This window comes from Plutella xylostella, chromosome 2 (assembly GCF_932276165.1).
Source record: "Plutella xylostella chromosome 2, ilPluXylo3.1, whole genome shotgun sequence".
In the NCBI taxonomy this organism is placed as follows: Eukaryota; Metazoa; Arthropoda; class Insecta; order Lepidoptera; family Plutellidae; genus Plutella; species Plutella xylostella.
In genome coordinates, this window is record NC_063982.1 from 5,157,808 (window position 1) to 5,182,393 (window position 24,586).

At 39.5% G+C, this 24,586-nt stretch overlaps 1 protein-coding gene across 1 annotated transcript in view; it reads left to right on the forward strand.

Annotated features, from left to right (window-relative positions):
* Window positions 1-24,586, forward strand: part of LOC105392611 — a 47,045-nt gene that overhangs the window by 16,363 nt on the left and 6,096 nt on the right. The window contains exons 2-7 of the mRNA XM_038111707.2: window positions 15,362-15,466; window positions 16,132-16,227; window positions 16,779-16,915; window positions 17,623-17,757; window positions 18,215-19,933; window positions 20,297-20,448. Of these exons, the coding sequence (XP_037967635.2) occupies window positions 15,362-15,466; window positions 16,132-16,227; window positions 16,779-16,915; window positions 17,623-17,757; window positions 18,215-19,933; window positions 20,297-20,448 (2,344 nt within the window). The remainder of the gene's footprint in view (window positions 1-15,361; window positions 15,467-16,131; window positions 16,228-16,778; window positions 16,916-17,622; window positions 17,758-18,214; window positions 19,934-20,296; window positions 20,449-24,586) is intronic.

Consider the following 24,586-nt stretch of genomic DNA (forward strand, 5'->3'; position numbering starts at 1 on the left):
GTAAACTGCAAACAGACATAGGTACTTACAAAACACATACAAAAATCGTGAAAAATTTACGTTTTTCTAAGTTTATTACAAAAGTGCAATTTTTGTCAGCTCTGAACAATAGTATATAAAATGTTTACTTACCAAAAACAATTTTAAGGTTTATTATGAAAATATGGTTCCTTAGATTAACAATATAGAAACAAGATTCAGTGTCAGTGCAAATTCATTGGTACGGTCAGGTGCAGAGAAACCTGACCCCCCTCTCATAGTAACAATGCTTCTGAGGGGGGTCAGGTTTCTCTGCACCTTACTGTACAATGGTTATCATTAGGTTGAACTTAAAACGGTTTGACAGTTAACAAAAAGCTGACAGTTTTTTGCCTTTCTTTCGTCTGTGACACATCATCTAGTTCGTTTATTGTTAATCTAAGGCTACTTTAGGTATTTCTGCCCACATAGCCCTACCTAATTCGTATCAAGGTTGGCTCCAATTCGGTATGTTAAGTAATTTTATGGTGATTGTTTTTATAATTTTAAATTGAAGTATGTTGGAATTTGAGACAATAGTTTCAATATTTTTTATTTTACTGCTCTCGTTAATTTAATAAAAAATAATTAAAGATCGGCTCTTCGACGATTTTATGACGTCATTCGCTACGATGCAGCCGCTGACGTCATCAAGATCGTAACTCTGTGAATATTTACACTTTAGATTGACAGAAGTGACATTTAACAATTGAACATTTTTATTCTCTTTGGTTGAAACTTTAACCTTGCGCAGCGTCTTGAAGGACAAATTATATTTTCATTTTTGATAAAATAATCGGAATCCTTGAATATTTTATATTTTTAAGAATGAGACACTTATTAAGAAGATAATATCTCGAAACGGTTTTGGAATTGGCATATTTTTTTTTTACTTAACATACCGAATTTGTACCAAGGTTGGATCAAATGCTAGTTGAAATCCGTGACTGGTTTTATTTACGTTATTTTAAAATTATATTTTAAGTAAAGTAACTTTCGACAGTTATTAACAGTTTATCCACTTATTCTGGTTTTAATAAAAACATACACAAAAAAAATTAACCCCCTTCAGAGAGGAGTGTTATAATATAAGTTTAGCGTATTTGTGTTTCTGGATTTGGTTTTTTAGGTCATAGGTAATTTTACAAAGAGTGTTCTTTGCTATATTTTACAGACTTATAAGACTTACTCTTTTTCATGGGGGGTTAATAAAAATAGGCAATAAAGTTCTTTACGAAACAAAATATTTAATATTTATTTATTTGATTTCAGGTGAGTGCCAAAAGCTCGTCGCTACTGAAGATGTTCCTGAAAACGTGAGTTTATCGTGTCAACAGATGCCGTAGCATGGCGCGCAAGATAAGATAAATGGTTTATGTCGCGCGATATGACAAAACCTTGTCTCGCACCATGCTACGCGTTCTTTGACTGACCTTACTAATTCAAAGCGAAAGAGAAATATATTATATGCACACACTTTAAAACTGTGGTCTTTTATAAATTGGGGTTTTTTATCGTGTCGTGTTTATATCATAGAAGCAAATAAGTTCAATGCTTTAAATATAGCTATTTATATATAACTATTGGTACAATGGTTGTCATTAGGTTAAACTTAAAATAGTTTGACTTTGTTACTATATCTAGTTCATATATTATCGTCGATGACACTCCATCTACTTCTTACATTGTAAATCTAAGTTCGCAAAGATTATGAACATCACCGCAGCGGGTAATCGTATTGATCTGTGTCAAAGTGAAAGTAGATCGGTACAAGTTGCTATGCGTTACATTGTAAAGTAAGGCCTTGGTCTACTATTTGCGCCGCGGGTCGCGTCTAGCGTCACGCCGTAGGCCGCGTCACGATGCTCACTATAGAAATGTACTGATGCGGTCTCCCTCACACGCCGACGTTGGCGCGTAGACATAATGAGCATTGTGACGCGGCCTACGGAGTGACACTGGACGCGACCTACGGAGTAAATAGGAGACCCGGGCCTAAGACTGTTGGAACTGGCAAAATGGGCTTTTTTGCTCAGGAAATAAGGTATCAGTATACAAGAAATCTTCGTTTCGCCATAAAAGGTCGTGGTTATAGCCTATTTTGTCCCCTTAGGGAATTTTGTCGTTCTTTAACATACTTATTTTAATTTCATTTTTAGATTGGATTTAAAGTGGGTTTGCTAATATTATAGGTCATGATCAAGTCTACACAATCAAATGAAATAAAAAGAAGGCATCACATTATCAGATTTATTAAAAATATCTACTTTAAAATATCTCATAATATGTCCATTTTCTACCGAACAACAACAATAATTACACAATGACATGTAACTAGAACAAATACATAAATTAAACACAATACATAATATATTACAAGGCCGTATGGTTTTCAACCATAAATTATTTATTTTGTACAAAGTAAACGAGTAAAACTATACTTACGAGCAATGAAAAAGTTCCAGTGACAATACATACATCCTAACTTCCTAACTTATATTATAAATGCGAAAGTAACTGTGTCTGTCTGTCTGTCTGTTACTCTTTCACGCCAAAACTACTGAACGGATTTGAATGAAATTTGGTATACATACGGTCTATAGCCTGGGAAAGAACATAGGCTACTTTTTATCTCGGAATTCCCACGGGAAAACTTTTTAAGGCGAAGCGAAGCGCGCGGGAACAGCTAGTACCTAAATATGCACTTACGACTGTAATCCCCGAAGGGGTAGTCAGAGGTGGCTCACAAGCGAGCCACCCACTTTTCGCAGCACATTTGTACTCACGTGATAGGTTGCGAACCATATCGCCGTTTTTGGAATAAGTACAATGCACTTAGGATACACATCTAGAATCTAGACAACAATAGCACCAAATTAATCCTAAACAGAAAAGGCTAACTTATTAAAGCCGTCTGCAATATTTAATTACATTTAACAGTGCATCAGAATATTACCTACCAACTAAAAACGTAAGGGCCTTACCACAAAAGTTTAAACAGTATTTAACAGGTGTTTAGCGCTGTCAATCGCCTACAAAATCTTTAAAATTTCATTTTAAACACTTACCCCCTTATTCATAGAGAAGTTACAGAACGTTTTAACTAATAAACTGTTTTGTCCCTCTCCGACAAAGTACAATTTGTTCTTTGACAGAGAGGGACAAAACAGTTTATTAGTTAAAACGTATTGTAACTTTTCTATGAATAAGGGGGTTAAAGTGTAAGTAAAACAGTGTTTAAAGTTTTTTGTGGTAGTACAGTATATATTATTATCTAAATTAAAAATGTTTTTAAAATATTACGTTCTTTGGTGTCGACATCTTGTGAGTGGAACTTTTTCATTGCTCGTGTGTGTACCTACAACAGGAAGGCATAATCCTAACTAATATTATAAATGCGAAAGTAACTGTGTCTGTCTGTCTGTCTGTCTGTCTGTCTGTCTGTTACTCTTTCACGCAAAAACTACTGAACGGATTTGAATGAAATTTGGTATACATACGGTCTAGACCCTGGGAAAGAACATAGGCTACTTTTTATCCCGGAATTCCCACGGGAAAACTTTTAAAGGCGAAGCGAAGCGCGCGGGAACAGCTAGTCATTACATAAAAGTGAGAGCTATTCCATCAAAACATTTGTTTTGAGACGGCAAGGAGTTGCAGAGATTTCGTCACTAAACTCTAGAACGAAATACAAACTCTTTAGACATCTGCCATGCAATCTATACGTTTAATGCAACGATATAGAGTCGTAGTTACCGCAGCAAACATCGCAATATCTGCTGCACTAACCACGAGTCTATCTCAAATGTTAAATAAAACACTAGGTCTAGTACAGGTTTGATAGATTGACGAAAACTATAAAAGTTGACGTTTTCTCGCATACTAAGTGGCGCCTCTAATGGAAACTATCATGAAACTTTTGACACATAATGTATGCAGGTGGCAGAAGAAAACCAAAACTTTTTTCGTTTACGTAAATTTCGAAACCCGTACTAGAGGCACTGTTTGCGTGACAGCTCTCGTTTAGGTTTGTGTGAAGATGGAGTGACCCCGTAGCCGGTTTTACAGCTATGCGGAAACGAGAGATCTTGGTTTAAATGTGGTTTAAATTTAGACAGGCCGCTGGTTGGAAGTGGAATCGTGTGCAGCTAAAAATGCGTTCTTCTTCTTCTTCTTAGCGTGTCGGTGACAAACACTAGACCTCAAATTCATACACCATATTGAAAATTTACAACTAGCTCAAAATTGTCTGAAACGTCTCGTTACGTCACTCAAAAAGTTAAAATTCGTATACTTACTTTACTTACTTATAGTCCTGTTACTCCCCTGTGGAGCTTAGGGCTACAGACATTCTTCGCCACGCTTCCCTATCTTGAGCCGCCTCCTTCACTTGGGCCCACGATAGACCTGCCCTCTTCATTTCCGCCTCCACGGACCTTCTCCAGCTCTGTACGGGTCTACCTGGTCAGAGCTGGAGAAAATTCGTATATTACAACGTAAATTTTTAACCTATTAGGCATGAAGTTTTTAAAAAGCTTTATGAAAAACACATAGCAATCGGCGGCAGCGTCGCTTATCTGTCAAATCCGACGTAACTGGCATGGATGTGACAGATGTTTGACACACAAGCGACGCTGCTTAATAATTTTTGACTGCTTATGAGGCGATGGAGCCTCGTATCTGCCAGACATTGTTACTAAACAACACCCCTCTTTTTCGCTCGTGGTTAATTGAATTAAAACGCACGTTTTTAACGCTAGCAACGTCAATACCGTGGTCGTATCGGTGCCAAGGTGTAGTTGCGACACACGCGGTGTATTAGTCTGTTAGGTACAGGTTGGACTAGTGTTTTAGCGGCGTTTACGGATGGATTAGGAACTAAATGTGAAGAGAATGGGGTTTAGGTTAGAGTTAAAATGTTGGAGGATCTCTTATCCTATCCTCCGTGGGGGTGTAAGCCGTGTAAGTACCTGCAAACTCAGATGTTCTCAAATGGAACCTTTGTGCATATCCTGCTGGATGCCCTCAATTTCCATTAAACTTTGTACTTCATAATAATATAAATCATCATCAGCCTGTAATCCTCCACTCCTGGATATAGGCTTCACCTAAGATGCTTCAAAACACTCTATCCTCGGTCTTCCTCATCAAACACTTTAGTTATCGGTCCCTAGAAGGGTTTCCCACAGTAAGTTTGCCTGTTCGTTAACTGAAATCGTAAACTCTTCTGCCCCAGCGGTCCTCAGTTAGACGACCGAATGGCGTAGTGGTTAGTGACCTGACTACTGAGCCGATGGTCCCGGGTTCGATTCCCGGCTGGGGCAGATATTTGTTTAAACACAGATATTTGTTCTCGGGTCTTGGATGTGCCCGAAAAAATGGCAATAGGCCCGCCCCCTATTACATTGGGACTAACATAACACTCTGGCGAAAAGTGGGTGCAGCAATGCACCTCTGCCTACCCCGCAAGGGAGTACATTAGTACAAGGCGTGAGTGCGTGTGTGTGTGTGTGTTAACAAATCAAATACTTTCATCAAAACATATACCGCTACTAGCGCCACCACTCAATCAAACCCTACCTTTCAGAATCTAGAACAAGACTAGACCACAAGACGCCTGCGTTGCGTTAACAACGGCGACGGAAGGGGGTTATGCAATCGCTAATAACCTGCTCACTTGGGAAATAAGCTCAGAGCTTTTGAAAGTTTGACGTTTAGAACTTTGAACACCCTGTTTGTGAGCTTTCGTTTAGCCTTGACACGGTTTTGAGCTGTTCTATCTCAAGTATAGACGTATTTTATATGTACCTTTTACTTGGATAGCATAAGGGACTTTATAATTTATTATTTGATACAAATAAGTAACTTATATGAAAATATTAATTGCTTCTTTCGGTCTGCTATTTGGCCAGAGATAGACAGGCTAAACTTATAAAAAAACTCATATTTTTCAGTAGTGGGTAATACAGAAAAACTCGAGAAATCCATGGTACTTATTTATTTGTTTTATACATTGGCGAATAAGTATTGTTTCTTAGTTCTATCACAGTGTGTACTGTATACTTATCGAAGTATCTATGTACAAAGATACTGTTATGTAACAGCTTTTCCTTTAAGGAAGTATGGCTCAACAGGAAAACAAAATAAACCTTGACTTGATTATAAATTTCCCAATTTTCCAAGTATTTCCACGACTTTTCGCGCAGTATCCATACTTTTCTTTGTTAGCCGCGGCGAATAAAGTACCAGGATATAATGAACGCTAGAAGCTAACCACTTACCTGCACACACACACATGCATAGCTATGCATATACATGCAGCACACACGTGTGACCTCGCAGCGTTTTCCAGTTAGCAACAGCGAAAAACTATGTCAGAAGGGCAGAGCGGGACGGAGTTACGCCACAGTGCATCTGTCCCTTTCGATTCCCATTTGCAGCCCCAACCTTATATAGGCGGTGTAGAGATTATAATCCATTGGCGTTTTTATATCACCTTGTATTGGTAATCCAATGACGGAAGGTCGCAATAATGCATGTTTGATATTAGAATCTGTTGCGTTGGTATTAGAGGTTAGATTGGGTTTGGTATTGGTTCGTTGGCGAGTAGCAAGGTTAATATTTACATACAATCTGGCGTTTTTATTATTAGTGTGTATGTACTTTTGTAGCATTTGCATGTTCCTATGATTTCCTGGTAGTTTGATTGAGCTTTTCCTAAAAAAACTCACTTGTGCCTTCAATACAAACGTTTAAATAACATGTTATGAAAAACTTCCCTGAATTTTGGTCTAAACGTTTTCAGTTTTATATTTTATACCTTCTACATATATAGCAGTTTCATTTTTGTACATACATAGGTACTTATGAAATTAATTAAACTTACTGCGTAATATGTGTCTGTTAGTAGTAAATTAGTAATATGTTGAGTAATACCGAATGACACTTAATAATATTATCATATTCTTCTGTTTGAAGTGCATTATTATGTAATTTTGTTCTAACATCGTGAAATGTACAGTGGCCTGCACAATAAACCTGACCCTCTTTGATAGATCGATTTCGATGCATTTTTACTTGATAATTTATATATTTTTTATACATGTCCCAAACATTTGTAACCTACATACATAATGCATTCTATAAATATTCCCATACACTGTCGTTGTTGGGATTCATTCGTAACGTTATAAACTTATAAATATGCTATTTTATGCTGCTTCACTTATTTCGTATTCAAGAATATGTGAAACGTAAACATCGTGTTTGTTTGTTTATAAATGATGTCGAATGAGTATTCGATGCGTCCCTGACTGGATTTGACCATCTACCTTACCACCAACGCCACACATGCAATAAACAATCCATAAGGCCGGGGTCTCCTATTTCTCGTCGTAGGTTGCGTCCAGCGTCACGCCGTAGGCCGCGTCACGATGCTCACTACGTCTACGCGCCAACGTCGGCGTGTGAGGGAGACCGCATCAGTACATTTCTATAGTGAGCATCGTGACGCGGGCTACGGCGTGACGCTGGACGCGACCTACGGCGCGTAATAGGAGACCCGGGCCTAAACAATCCATAAGCAGCGTCGCTCACCGCTCGCCTGTCAAACATCTGTCAGATTCATACAAGAATAGAAGTTACGTTGACGCTGCTTGAAGATTTTTAATTGCTAGTATTCGGTGGTGACCCCATAGCTTCATTTCGGGTAATCTGAGAAACGTTTCGGTTGTTTTTTTAAGTATACACCGAGTAGTTGTTATGCCAAAGCCGGAAGTTTTTTAATCAATTCCTCAGGACCGCTAGACGACTGGCTCTGATAAGAGTTGTCTGCAAAATGTCACCTACTTCACATTAATAACGATCTAATTATAGCGAGGCGAGGTTATCACTGTGCTGATTCTTGAATTGACATTGTTTTGACGGTCTTGGGAGCGTGTGCGGGCACCCTTAATACCCCGATTGCACCCACCGAGTAGAGTGGCGAGACAGTACTGCCGCTCTACTCGTTAAGTAGAAGCGCCCGTAGTCGAGCTAGCTTCAGAGATCGTTACTGATCACTGAGGTTAAGCAACACATGGCACGGTGAGCCATTGGATGGGTGACCGTTTTCAAGTGGTTGTTTTCTGGACGCTTCGGACGGCACGTTAAGCCGTGGGTCCCGGTTGGTGATGATGATAAAAACTAAAATCTTACTACAAAGCTTGCTTTTTAGGAGAATAATAATCAGTTTTCGCCATTACTATAATAATTACCGGTAGTAAACAAAAAACGCAATCAAAATGTGCTGTGAATATGAAATGAATGAAATAACAGATGTATGATACTATTCTTAACACGTGGAAGAAGGTACAGTAGGGGCCTTGAACACCTCAACACCTTGGACATAAAGCCGTCTTTAATCTGTGCGCATTAAGAGTTAATTTCGAACTTCACGTGTCGAGTTGATGTCGCTTTAACTAAGAAGGCAAATGCCTTCTTCTTAGCATACCTACTTAATACAAATTCCCATTGCATAATATTATGATTATGATAGAATTTCGTTACTGAATCTTAAACGTAATACAAAAAATTCTTGAATGTGTTTGTTTTGTAAACACCAACCTTAAAAAACAACACAACCAAAGACAATCAAAATCAACTGTCACATCATTCGCCATCTTGGAGCGAACGGGACAACACTACACACGGCACACAAGAGTGAAAGAGATGGACATTTGTATATCAACATTCGCGCGGATCAAAATAGTTTCAAGTTATTTAATTCGACGCATTTTAGTTCCGTGTTTTCGAAAGCGTATTCTGAGGTTTGACCGCGTACAACACAATAATGCTCTTAACCAATCGTAATTAGGTATTTCTTCGCGTGACAAACGTTTAATAGGACTGACTTACAGATAAATTCAGATATTTATCCACTACTGTTGGGGAAAAGAGTGAGTTTTACAACGAAGCGTGCTCTTTTAATTGAGTTTATTGAACTATAAATGGCTACAGCTTTTCTTTGTGTTACTGCGTAGATTTACGTTTCATAAACTCATGAAAAATAAAGACGTACGTTAAAACGTGCTTCTGAAACTAACTGATGTGTAATGAATCATAATCATTACGACCCATCACGTCCCCACTGCTGGGGCACGGGTCTGCTTCCAAGGAATGAAGGGTTTAGGCCTAGTCCACCACGCTGGCCAAGTGCGGGTTGGTGGACCCCAACACAAGCAAGCTTGTGCTGAGAGAGTTGTCGGGTAAGTGAGCAAACAGACTGTCAGATGTTTTTCAAGCTGCCTGATTAAAGGCCTCTGACTAGGCTTAGTGACTGCTGCCGAAACAGCAACCGGGACCCACGGCTTAACGTGCCGTCCGAAGCGTCCAGAAAACAACCACTTGAAAACGGTCACCCATCCAATGGCTGACCGTGCCATGTGTTGCTTAACCTCAGTGATCAGTAACGATCTCTGAAGCTAGCTCGACTACGGGCGCTTCTACTTAACGAGTAGAGTGGCGGGCATTATCGGCAATACTGTCTCGCCACTCTACTCGGTAGGTGCAATCGGGGTATTAAGGGTGCCCGCACACGCTCCCAAGACCGTCAAAACAATTTCTTTTCAATTTCTAAACTTGCCATCCGAAACAGTATTTATATATATCAAGTTAAAAACTAACACATAACCAGAGAAATGCAAGAGATAATGTTCTCAACGTATTAAACATAATTATTTATAAATACATACACATAATTATAATAATTATAATGCAACTTATTCCAGCCATTAAACTTTGTATTCAAGATATCGCACGCGTTATACACTTACTACCAGCATAGTGATATGTTATTGCACAACGATAGAGCATATTGCTATTATCGTTATTGCACTTATTGTAACCTCTACGTGTCAAATTATGTAAAACTACACAGTCTCGACAAATAACACCCCACATATCTACCACTGAGCTCTTATTTTGAAATAGTTTACTTACTTACTTACTCCGCTGGCTCAGCGAGCCAAAGTGAGTCTTGGCCTCCGATACAAGAGATCGCCACTTCTGACGGTCCAGTGCAGTCTCCCGCCAGTCAAGGACTTGTAGCTCGCGCAGGTCCGCCTCCACCGCGTCACTCCAGCGGTACCTGGGCCGGCCCACCGGTCGGCGCCCCGTCGGACGGCCCATGTAGTTGAAATAGTTTAGTTAGGAGATTTGTGTCTTTATTCATTGGTAGAATTTACTGTCATTAGGTTAAGCTAGTTAAGCTGTTCCCGCGCGCTTCGCTTCGCCTTAAAAAGTTTTCCCGTGGGAATTCCGGGATAAAAAGTAGCCTAAGTTCTTTCCCAGGGTCTTGACCGTATGTGTACCAAATTTCATTCAAATCCGTTCAGTAGTTTTGGCGTGAAAGAGTAACAGACAGACAGACAGACAGACAGACGGACACAGTTACTTTCGCATTTATAATATTAGTTAGGATGTGACACCCCATCTTGTTACCCGACTGCCGAAGGAGGAGGGTAATTTTTTTTGTATATTGTTAATCATAAGTTTTTATCCCAGAATCCCTGCGGAAAACCTTTCCACGTAAACCGGATCCAGCGGATCTGACGTATTCGGGGCGACTTTTTAATTCGGTCGGGTCATTAATTTATAAACTATATTTTATCTCGTGTTAATTATAAAAATATGGGTTAATTATAGAATAGATTGTGTGACATTTGAGGACGCGCGCCTAGTGGTAAACGACCTCAAACAACACACTAATATGTAGATAATTTTTTATCGACGTTTTTATCGATTCGTTATCGTCACGAAGGTCGCTGGATGTGGGTGATAGATAAAAAGTAATTTTAACAATAATACTACTATTCGTTTTACCGGACACCCTAAGGGTCAATTTATACTGGGGCAGAGTCGAAGCGCAGCGAAGCGCCAAATTCTTCACAACTAAAGCAAAGCCGCACGAATGGTTGGTTGCGTTGGTCACGCGTAGACGCACGAATCGCGAAGAATGCGCGCGACTTTTTAAAATCTCAGTAGCAATGTGTGCGTTATGCTGTGGAGCTAATGTTGTATTTGTAATGTTCAGTATTGAATAGACGCTTCGATGCGCTTCGACTCTGTACTAGTATAAATTGACCCTAAGGCTGCCTTTCCACCATGCTATTATTATTACTAAATTCTTTATTGCACATTTGCCAATTTGTACATAGGCGAACTTAATGGTAATAGCATTCTCTTCCAGTCAACCAGTAAAGTGTTGTGGAGAAAGTGTTCGGACTGAATACTGATAGGTAGTGCGATAGGCTGAGGGGAAGGAAGTTAACTACCTACCTATGTATAAATGATCTGCTGCTATCTCATCGCCCGCCAATTTTCACCTTAAACCATAGTCGCTAGATAAATCTGCGGCTTAGTCTTAAATTCTAAGCCCCACTTGCACAAACATATTAAATCTAGATTTAGTGTCATTTCTCGATTTAAGAAACGTCAGTCCATATAAAATTTGACACTAAATCGAGATTTAACACTAAATCTAGATTTAATATGTTTCTGCAAGTGGCCCTAAGTGTTTAAATATGTAAATATATTTGATTTAGATTTTGAGTCTCATTGTTGTATGGATTGTAATTCTCTGCAATAATTGAATTATTATTATAAAGGCCGAGGACAGAGTGTCGTGGTGTGCCTCAAGGGCCTATGTCCTGTAATAAACCATTACGGGTTTATGAACTGTTAATAATTATGGCAAGAAGCTTTCTAACGAAGGTTAATGTTAGGGTCAGATAGGGTTAAAAGGGTCGCTGTTTTAAATCCGGAAAATAATTACGGATAGAAATTGCGTGTGTAGGGCTTGTAGTTAGTTTAGGATTTTATCCGTGTCAACCAAAATCTAAATAAAATAAAAATTATAATTAAATATACCTATATATAAAATAAATAAAAAATTATAACAAAGGTTGGTTGGAAGAAATTGCTTCTTGGCAATAAGCCCGCCTTTGTATACATTAATTTTAAGTCCCTTTTTTGTGACTGTTTATTTTAGAATACAATAAAGGGTTTATAAATAAATAATTATAGGTACCTATATCATAAAGAAAAAAAAATGCTACTAGAATGATAAGTTGTAAGGTTTATTGACATACTTATTACTTCTATTCAGGCGAATGAACTTTTTGTTTTTATTAGATAAAAACGTAAAAAGTGTGTTAGTAATTTATTTATCGACTGAGACAATACGTAGAGTCTAGCTACGCTAACTGAGCTAAGTGCCAATCAATACAAACTAATATTATTAAAGGCAAGCGTCCAGCTGTCGGTATCGGACCAAACGGATTTTTATAAATGTATGGGGAAACGGCGTCGGCAATGCCGATGAAGTGGACGCACTTGTGTGAATTTCTATACAAAGAGTTGTGAATGCGATGCGTCCGTTGCTTACGATACCGATAGATGGACGCTCAACACTGAAGACTTTTGCAGATTGAAAACATCTACAACAGAATCTGTATGAATCAAGGTAGCCTGTAAGAGGTTGTTCTTAGCAGTAAGGCCGCCTATTGATCATTGCTCCTAGTTTATAAGTTTTCTTTGTATGTTTTGCTATTTGTGGTGACCAATAAAGTTATATTCTATTATACTATTCTATACTACGGCTACGGCAAAGCAACCGTATTTAGTACAAAAATAGCTCTTTATCTAAGCTGTTTTCATTAAAGGATGCAATTCTTGTTTTATCTCTATAAAACGCAATCTTATCTTACGTTTGTTTAGTCTGCCAAGAAATTGTGTTAGCAACCTCTGAATTATGTAAATTAAAGATATACATAATGTGATTAACCGGGTTCCACTCATCTCGCCGAATCTTTATTGCCCTAAACTCGTTTCGCATAACTCGTAAGGTCTAAACTTTTTTGGTAGAATCATCACTTCGTCAAGACTTATGTGGCATAAGACTCGTTTCGTCTAAAACTCTTTTGGCACAAACTTGAAACACCTAAGTCTCGTTTGCTCCAATTGTTCGGATTGGTATATATGGCATATCTTGTTTCTCCTAATATTATCTTAATAAATACTATATTAAGTATGTTGTAAATGTGCAAATTGTGGTATTTTTCTCCTACATCCCGAAAATCACGGTATTGAATGATCAAAATATCGAAAGTGAATAACCATTATAATGATTACAAACGCCATTAAACCTCATGGGATCGAAACCTAAAGATAGGTGCGACGACGAGCAAAGCGAGGAGGAGCGTGTTAGGTACGTCAAAAGCAAAGCGGAGCGCAGCGAAGCGGAGCGGAGCGTTTCCCACATAGCGTCCACAATACAAGGCACCAGTTTGCGCTATGTAGGCAGACGCTCCATCAAAGTTAAAGCCAAACGAATATTATTACTTTGTATATAACCTATGCCATAGCATTATAAGGCTATTCAAGATTTGGCCATACCATTATTAGGCTAAACAAAATTATGCGAAATAACTATTTACTAAAAGAGATTTATGCCATACGATTTTCGGCGAAACGAGACTTTGACCAAACGTTACTATGCAATACGAGATTAGCCAAATAAATCTTAGGCCAAAAAAGGTAGAACCTGATTAACCGTTTGCATGCGAAAATTGTAGAGATAGAGTACGACAAAGCTAACTTTGCAAACCGAAACAAGTACTAACAGCATGAAGAGCTTAATAGGGCAACAATAATTATATTTATTGTTTCTGCTACTTACGTAATACGTCTTATTTATTCTTGTTCAATAATTTAGGGCTACCTACCAATTAAAGAAACAAATATTGTCCCATCTTTTACCCGACAAAGGGATGTTTTTTTAATGGTCAGATAAGTGGTATCTGAAGAATAAAATGGTTGCTGCCACTGTCAAAAGTCACGAGACCTTCAATTTTGAAGGCACCAAACCGATATCTAGGTTAAGGCGTGGTATCTCTGCATTATATGGCCTTGGCCTATTTCCGAAGTGCACCCGCGCCCTTCGACCCAAAAAGCCCCAAGCGCTAACAAAACTTGCGCCGTTTAACAGAACAGCAAACCTACAGCGCTGCAAGGCTGCTAAGAGATGAAAAAATCTATTTATGTTTGCTGGGCGTTGGCAACACTGCCTTTGTGATTGTTACTTCGAGCGTGAACTTTTTGCATGCAACCTCTTTTCGGGTAATAGAAATTAGGAAACAAAAACTTTGTTCTTTTTTTGAAAAGGAGATGAGTCATCGGAAGAGGTCGGTTATGATTACTTATACCTCTAGATTTGACTTTGGCTTTGATGACGTAATACCGCTTGGTTGTTTTTTAAATCATTCGTAATGCGTCGTTTGTTAACGATGATATTATTGGTAGCAACTGTTCGTGGTATGGTATCAATTTGTTGAAATGTTAGGTTAGTGGAACGCAAATTATGATAGTTGATTTATTTATATTTATTCATTGCAACTATCTACGTACACATGGAGCCTCTAGCTAGAGTATTTTACTCCTAGCTTCCTAGTCAAAAGGTTATTTTTATTTCAAGTCAATATCTGGTAGACATCTTATTATGCCGTCGAACTGAAACAGATAAACAGATTCGGATTGATTTTTTATTTATTGCGAAGCTCAGCTATGCTTTAATTCCTTTCCCAATTCACAGCATTCTAACTGCATACAATACATGTCGTTTCTAAAAATACATTTCCTTCTATGAAGTAATATTTTTAACCAGGACTTTATGACCGCACGGCACATTGACCTATTTCGTCGACAAAGGGCCGTATGACCCGGCGGTGACCCAGCTTTGACCCACATCCTCTGCTCTCTGTGCGCCTGGTACTTTTCGATGCCATGTAACGTTAGTATTTTGGGTGTAATTGAATATTAGTTTAAATCGCGTTTAGCGTTTTTGTGCCTAACCGATACGGCCTTATTGCTAAACGTGATGTCTTCCAGATAACTGGCTTGGTGAATAAAAAATATATTTATTTATTTATCTTACTCTCATCGCTCATCGCATTATTGAAACGAAGAGGATAAAGCCTCGTTTCGCAAGATTTCTAGGGCTTTACCACTAAAACTTAGACAATATTTAACAGGTGTTTAGCGCTGTCAAACGCCTACAAAATCTGACAAATTTCGTTTTAAAGTTTAAACGCTAGTTAAACAGTGTTTTGTGGTAGTACAGAGTTATAGTCCAGTAGTTCTCAACTATTCTATTCTATTCAGAGTGGGGGCGAAGTTCCTGTACGTGGCTCTCTCGAGTGGAACCTTTGTACATATCCCCTTAATTTCAGCTCAGCCAGCCTAGCTCTCAGTGAGCAGTTCTCAACTAAACAGTATTGTAACTAACCCCCCCTCCCTCCCCCCACAGATGCACAGTAGCGGGTCGTTCGGCCCGGCGCCGGCGGCGGGCGAGCCGCTGCTGCGTCAGGTGGCCCGCCTCATCATCAGGGCCAGCCGGGCACCGGGAAAGCAGGTCAGTTGTCTTCTTAACACTACATGCACAGTCCAAATACACTCATAGGCAATGAAAAAGTACCACTTTTCAAACATGTAATTACAAATTTGAACAAAATATTATTGTTTTTAGTTGTTTATATCCTCATGCTCTGTTAAATGTAGGATTCTGTTAAATGGAGTAATTTGGTGTTTTTCTCAGTGGAACCTTTTCATTGCCCGTGAGTGTATAAAGTCATAACAATAAAGAGTGCGATTTTGCAAAGACTTTTTTATCATTGCTAGTTATTTACTAACATTATGTAACATTTTAAATATAAAATACCGATTGATAATGGCTTTTTAATGGCTTTGTGCTTAAATAATTATAATAGATGGATTTACTTTATACTTGAAATACGGTCTTTAACAATTAGTTAGGAGCCACTTCCGTTTTCTGGGTCAATGGCAGAATTCGGGACCTGTCCTCATCCCGACATTCCCTTGTTGCTTTACTGCCGGTTTCTATAACTCTATCTATCCATAAGTGGTAGTTACTGTCATACAATTTTGACATAATGAAAAGTTACAATCTGTCAAAATCGTATGAAAGTAACTACCAGTTATATATAGATAGAGTTATAGAAACTGGCAGTTAGTCATAATATTATATGGCATAACTAAAAACCCTTATTCCTTCACCAGGTGCAGTTGTCTCAGCCGCGCGGCAGCGAGCCGCACGTCGCGCTCGACTCTCACGTGCAGGCGCTGTGGCACGACCAGATACCCATCTGTATTGAGGTGAGAGACTATGAACAATTGAACATCGTCTGTGGGTTTAGGTGGCTGGTTGTGCCTCTCATAATGCGCCTTAAAATGGCGAATACATAAAATTTTGGTGGAGATCTTCCTGCCCACAATGTAAATAGATCTATGTTATGATGAGGTATAGATGGTGGACTTGGAGTGCACAGACCCTCAGTGCATCGCATCGCATCCAGCGAGCCTCTTCTGTACCGCACGCATGTGTGGAGGCCTATGTCATAATTTATTACAAAATTGACACTTATTACACTGACGGCTTTAAGGGCGTGTGGCTAAGATTGGCTTCTGAAGCTCCTTGAAACCAGCCTTGGCCTTCACTAAAATATCTCATTGTGCATGTGGGTTCGATGTCCCACCATCCCGCCTCTTAATTGCCTTTACAGATGATCTATGAGCAAGAAATGAGATGTTGCAAACATGACAAAACTCCTATTATACAGGAGAAGATCATCCCAAACTTTGGACTATGTTTAATTGATTGTACCAAGCTGTCTTCCACTCCTAACACCCCCTATCTTCCCTTCCAGGTCCTGCTAGCTCCAGACTGCCCGGACTGCCACTCCCGGCTGTCTGCAGGCGCGGGGGACGGGTCCTACGAGCGCGCGCCCCCCGAGCGCCGCGGGCTGCTGCTGGAGCGCTGGACGCTGTCCGTCATCATGAAGAAGTGAGTGTCTTCTACCAGTCCCATTAGTGTAGAAAACTATGTAGCGACGACGCTGAGACGACGAAACGCAGCGCAAGTCTAGTGACTCATTAGTATGAGGCGTCGTTGTACCATGCATCGTCGTGTTGGTGTCTTACCGTAAAGCTTAGGGCTACGTCTTCATGAAGAAGTGAGTATCTTCAACTAGGGTCTAGGGATACCAGGGTCTAGGGATTCTCTTGTAGAGAACACGATCGGTGGTCTACCGTTAAGCTGAGGACTAGAAACACAGGCTATCACGATGGGTTGAGCACGGGATATTGATTTTGAATCGGGATGGCATAGATTTCCTTGATGGTACTTAAAGTCAATTGTTATTTAAAAGCCATGCCAAGCCATTACGAACGTCGCGTTCTTAATCTCAGTAGCATTTATAAGCAATACTGACTAGCGGTTCGCGTATCGAATTCAGATGGTGTAAGTTTGAAGTATGATCACAAAGATAAGCTTAACTTAGTTTTTGCAGCCATCTAGTACCTACGTGGCAGTGACGAAGGTAATTAATTAAACGGCTTAGTTTATGCCTATATTAAATGCAAGAAATCGAAGGCGTGGCACAGAACCGATCAGAGAGTAAATCTATACTTCGAGCCCTATGTCCCTGATGAGGGATCCTAATGATGATGATGAAAGGCATATTTTAAACTGTACCCTTTCCTCCCCCGCAGAGCTCACGACTCCCCGCCCCCCATCTCGTCGCAGTGGCTGCTGAGCGCGGTGCGGTCTCAGCTGCACTTCTCCCAACTCGCGGCGTGGACCTCCCGGCTGACTGCCGAACCGGAGTTGGACCACACCGAGCGGAGGTAGGACCAGTAGGACCGTAACGATGACGTGGAGTTCTAGAAAGAAAGTGTCGATATTCTTAAATTCGCAGATTCTACAAAGACAAAAGATTGTAAGAATAACCTTCTCTATCGTCCAAAACAGTTTGTCATGCGTATGACCATGTGTCGGACACTGTGTGTATCTTGAAGACTGAAAATCGAACTTGTAGTAATTAAAGCTAAGCAAATTTATTGACTACAAGGTATAATGTTCAGATAAGATTTGAAATGTATTGTATAATTTTCAACATATAGACAACCTTGATGCACGTTGGTAACATAATGTCAACAACATCTCAGTGTCTTTTTTGCGAATGGTTTCAATCGATCATTATTTTTTTTGTCATTGATTGGTAATATGACTGTAGAATCCATCGTACTTATACCTACGATCTCAATAAATATATGACTAAAATACATGTCTTATCCTTTTCAGGAGAAAGCTGAGCCGCGAAAAGTGCAACTTCAAGAAACTCGAATCGAACTGCGACGAGAAGGACCTGCCGACCCCCGACGACCCCGCGCCCCGCTCACTGAACATTGTGTACTCCATCAAAATACCGGGCGAGAGCTACAAAATGACCGACTTCACCAAACAGCCCACTGATCACACATTCCCTATCACTGACATCGGCAATAACGTTTACCTGAAAGTCTACCTTGAGAGTCTACCCCGGATCGAAGGCATACCTGTCGTCAAATGCTCTTGTAATGTACCTAAACGAAGGGCCAGCAAAGAGATGCAAAACGAAGATATAGCTAACAGAATGAACGATTTGACGTTAGGCACTCCAGAAAGAATGAGGGACTTAAACGCTATCAATTCAAACATAGGATCGACTAGTAATGCTTCAAGAAGACTTTCGATATTCGGGAATATGGGACCAAGTGAATTCTTTAGATCTGCCACACCAGAGAAACTTGATAATGATAAAACGGATATGGAATGCAAAGAAAAGGGATTAGTTGACGACAGAATGCACACACCTTGTAGCGAAAACGGAAAACATAAATGCAACTGCGATGACGAGTCAGACCAAAATCAAAAATCTTCCACTAGTGTTAATCAAGAGACGAAGAAGCTAGACGAACGGCGACTGAAAGAGATAGCGAAATACAAACGCCGTTTACGGAAAGAGAGCAAGCTTCGTAAGCTGAGGGATTCGAATTCAGAGTCGACAGGGAATTCAGAAGGGGATGGCGTCACTAAAAAGAGCGAGACGCATACATCGATACCAATTCTGCAAGCGGCAAGATTCGACAGATTCAGAGCTATAGGATGCTATAGAAACCAAACATATCTGACTCTTCCTGCCAGCAGAATTGAAAGCAAATCACCCTTTGTGGACAACGTCAATATACAGCCAACAGAGTATAAGAAAACCAATACGATTGCCACTCAAACTGATGATCTCGTATGCGAATGTGGTACGGCGTTTGTGGTCAAATGTGATGACTGCAAAAGGGGTATGGTCAGATCCGAAGCTAATTATGATCTGACTGCTGTAGACGGCCCTACAGAAGGGCAAAGCAAGAAGCATAAATGTGATAATTTTAGTAATAATTTAACGTGTGATATAAAACCTAGCGTAGTTAATAGTGTTAAAGAATTCGTCTCGGGTATAAGAAAGTGTCCTGATGACGATGAAGAGAAGAATATAATTAAAAGGCCCAAATTGAAAAGGTTTTTTCCGTTAGTGGACCGTATAGAGAAGCTAGTGACAGATCGGTTCAGCCAACGGGACAAAGAAGAAAACAAAGATATGCAAGAATTGCTACTCAAGAATGACGATACGGTTTTCGCTGACATGTCAAAGAAACCTCCTCGTCAGAAATACTCCTCAATCGGTGAAGACTATGTCATGGTCGAGAAATGTGATTACGGGACTTTTGACAAATATGATGGTGATTCTCCCAAAGAATCTGATCAGAATGGCTTCGAATTTCCCGACCCGAAAAGTTCACAAAAGCAGGATTCCCAGGTTCCTTCCCCGACAGAGATGGACCGTTTTCGATGGCGTTTCGACTCGGCGGCTTCCATGGTGTTTCATACTAAGACTGGATTGCCTCTGACGTCATCGCCTGCGCCATTGAAGAGAGGAAATAATTGCTTTGACTATGATGACTCGATCAATGGCATTTCTGGGATTAAGAGGTGAGATTTTCATTTTTCTGCCTGAACAGTAAATAAGTGTTAGAAGTTTGACTATAGTGTATCGATATGGAAACGTCGAATCGAATGAGGTAGTAATTTGAAATGAAAATAATTCCCTTATAGACCATTGCAATAGTCCAACAGTACAGTTTTTTCTATGGGTCTTCTCTTGGTTTCATTTCAGATAATGTACAATCAAACACCCTCAGTTAGAAAATTTCATATACCTAGCAAACGTTTTTAACCATTATTTATACTTATTTATTTAAACAATAGCCAACAGGCATACGTAAAGATAGATGTAGATCACACCGTAATGTAAAGTCAACTAAACTTAAACCTCACCCCCTCTTACCCCCACAGCGCCCTATTCCACCCGGTGTCCCCCGCCTCACCGTGCGTGTCCCCCGCGTCCCCGCGCCCCGCGCCGCCCCCGCGCCCCCGCCCCGCCCCCGGGGGGGACAAAGTACCAAGGACCCCGCGGCTGAGGGTGGGGCCTAGTGCTGGACTGTTAGGTGAGTTGTTTTATTTATTTATATACGAAATAGATGTACAAATCGTGAGTTTAATGCTAAAAGCATGTTCTACCAGCCAACATACAGGAGGCACAGAAAAACTATTAAAAGGTGTTAAAAAGAAATTAAAGAAGAAAGAACTAAAAACCAAATTACACACACACAGTCACTTTGCTTGTTGGTGGTTTATGGGCGCCTGGTACAAGTTGATGGCATGGTCTTAGGGATCAGTCGCGCGTGACCCGCCGAAGCGAGAACACGTCTTTCGGTTAAACTTCGCTTCGTAATCCGTGTGCCGGTGTAATCTATAACTACCCACATGTGGTTATTTTATTACGAGAATGGATAGTTTTATACGGTCAAAGAGTGTTGAGTGCGATCCGCCGGGAAGTGATATACATGAAGATACGATTGTGAATTCTGAGTGTGTCCAACCACTCTCAGAAAACATGGAATGCGGAGAAGTAGGTGAACCTACAAGATATTCGGAGAAAAGACCGAGGCAAGAGAGTGAAGAGAGTAAAGAGAAGGAAGATAATGAGGGATTTACTGTCGTTAGTAGAAAGGCTAAAAAGTTGCTGAGAAGTTTTTCAAGACGAAACGAAAGCCGGTCGGAATCTGAAATAAACTCAGATTCCCCGAATAATTTTGAAGTAAGTGTGACGTCGAAAAAAATTCTACCAAAGCAATTTGGCATGGCTAAACTATTAAAATCGGAAAACATCTCAAACATAATTAAAATTAAATACAAGGGTCCGTACAAAGCCTTCATAGTATTTAAGAACTTGGAGGATGCGGAAAAGTTACTAAACTGTCCAAAGTTTGTGGAATTAGACTATAGATGCCAAAAGACGGATCAAGTGAATTCTACCTATGGGATAGTCAGAAATGCTGATTTAGATATAGATGAGGAAGAGATAATGAAATCGTACACATGTAAGTACGACATTCTGGCTATGAAAAGACTGAAACGACTTACGGAAGATGGACAGTGGGTGGACAGTGAAGTGATTCGCTTACGGTTTAAAGGGCCTTCCTTACCCTCGTATATATCTGGATACGGGTGCAGATTTAAGGTTGAGCCATACACCTTTCCTGTCTCGCAATGTAGTGGATGTTGGAAATTTAACCACTCAAGAAACTATTGCCCTACAAAGAAAATTATTTGCCCTAAATGTGGTGAAAAACATGACAACTGCGCCACAAAAGAATTTAAATGTATTAACTGCGGGGGACCTCATATTGCCTTAGATAAAAATTGCCCAGCATATCTAAAAGAAAAGAAAATCAGAGAAATAATGAGTAAAAATAACTGCACATACAAAATAGCCTTGCAAATGCTCGTTAAACAGAAACCAACTAACGACTATGTACCAGAACCCATTCATTTGGAAGAAAGAACACTGGACGCACATACCCTACCTCCAGGCAACCAGCCAAACAGAAATAAATCGTATAGAGATGCACTAACCAACAAACATACTACGGAGCTAACACAATCATTCTCATGCCTTGAAGAAACTAGCGAAGAAGTAGATAATGCATCTGTAATCCTACCTTCCTGTAAACCTGCTGGGAGACGTAAATTTAGAATAAAGAGGAAAACAACTGAAAGGAAGAACAATACACATCACACTGAAGAAGAAGGAGAAGAAGACTTACATCCAAATAAAAGTAAGAAATATGTCGAAAACAAAAAAAGCAACTTAGGAATTTGGAAGACATTACACAGAATGAAGGACATTGTTTTATCTGAAAAACCATTAGAAGAGAAGATAAATTTGTGCATAAAAACTATATTAGAAGAGCTGACAACACTGTTTGTACAAACTATTAGAGAGGGAGATATCATCAACAAAATATTTTCTTATTTAAATAATGGCTAGTAATTATTCTAATATGCATATAAATATACTTCAGTGGAATTCCCAAAGTGTCATACCAAAATTAATTGATTTTGAACTATTACTAAGTAGAGAAAAGGTTCATATTGCAGTGCTCAGTGAAACGTGGTTGGACCCCGATTCCCAATTTAATGTAAGTGGCTATAATGTGTACAGGAGAGACAGAGGCGATTCTTACGGTGGCGTTGCAGTACTGTGCCATACATCTATAAAAGCATTTGTAAGCCCAGTTAACATTAGTAATCCGGGTATAGAAATAGTACATGTTAAAATCCTTAATTGTAAGCTAGTTAAAAATATTTTCTCAATTTACTGTACTTCCCCAGTGCGTACTTCTCAGTCGGATTGGGATAGTATTTTCGCTATGTTCCCCGAAAAATCTATAGTTGCGGGAGACTTCAACGCACACCATTCAAACTGGTCCTGTAAAACGGATCCAAGAGGTATTCAATTATTTGACAGCTCTCTTGATAATGGTTATATCTCACTCAATGATGGCAGACCAACGAGAATAAGGCTAGTGAATGGAGTGCTTCAAAAGACGTCCCCAGATATTTCATTCTGTTCCACAGATATTGCCACGAACATTGATTGGGATGTAACCAATGAAAATTTAGGCAGTGATCATCTAATTATCAAAATGAGTATACAATACCGGGATTGCCTTAATTTTGTTATAAAAAGGAATTACAAAGCTGCCAACTGGCCTAAATACAGAAATTTCATTTCTTTAGCGCTATCATCGGCCACTGAGATTCAAAACGTGCAAGAAAGTTATGATTTCTTTTTAGATATATTAAACAAGTCTGCTTCGGAAAATATTCCTGACATAAAGCTTTGTACAAATCCCGCTAGAAAGTTTGTGCCTAAAGTATACTGGAATCAAGATCTTTCTAAAGTAGTAGCTCAACGTCGATTAGCACTCAAATCGTTTAGGCAAAATCCGACTCCTCAAAATTTAGACAGTCTAAAGCTAAAAATCTCAGAAGCACAACGACTTATAAGGCAGGCTAAGAGCAAGAGCTGGTATCAATTTTGCTCATCTATAGATGAATCTACCTCTTCGTCTGATTTATGGCGGAAAATGAGATGGATGAAGGGCTACAAACAAGCAAAGTCATTTTCCAGCGAGCAGAGTAAAAATGAACTACTGACATCGTTGGCACCTGATTTTGTAACACCCCTAACTCCTAATTTTACATCCCTTAACCCAACTCTAGATGCCGATTTTAAAATACAGGAACTGGATAATAGCTTAAAAACTAAAGACACAACACCTGGAATCGATAAAATTTCTTACTCAATGATAGCTCAGCTCCCAGACGACGCAAAGAAGTACTTACTAAGATTATACAATTATATTTTCAGTACTGGCTATGTCCCGTCTCAATGGAGAGAAGTAATGATAATGCCAATCCCCAAATCTACCAGTTCTATCTCTAAGCTTAGACCAATAGCTATGATGTCGTGCTTGTGCAAAACGTTTCATTTAATGATCACTAAACGCCTTGAATGGTTTGTGGAACATAATAAGTTATTATCTCCTTATACGACTGGGTTTAGGAGAGCTCAATCTTGCCTGGACTGTTTAGCGAGACTGATCACACATATACAACTTGGATTCACTAAGAATTATGCTACCTTGGCTTGCTTCCTGGATATTGAAGGTGCTTACAACAATATTATAATCGATAGAGCTCTTACTATACTGGATAGGTTGAAAGTAGGGGCCAACATATGTCTATACCTTTGGGAGTATCTAAAAGAAAGACATCTTCAAATTAAAAGCGATGAAGAAAACAATATAGTACATATCAGATGGACAAGCAAAGGTATTGCCCAGGGTGACCCCATATCCCCTCTACTGTTCAACTTAGCCACTATTGATATTTGTCGTAACATTAAGGATGTATTTATAGGGCAATACGCCGATGACTTTGTGCTCTATGCTAATAATAACAAACTTCAGGATAGCGTGCAGTGTATACAGCAATCATTGGATACATTTGTATTACTCATAGAACAACTAGGCCTAGAGTTATCAGTACTTAAATCTAAAGTTTGCATCTTTAGTAGAGGCCATAGGCGAGAATGTGTTAATATTTCTGTCAAGGGGACTACGCTTGGATCTGCTGATTGCATAAAATACTTGGGTATCTGGTTGGACAGATCTTTAAGATGGGGTAAGCACATAAATGAAGTATGCGAAAAGGCCCAAAAGTATTTATCTCTTT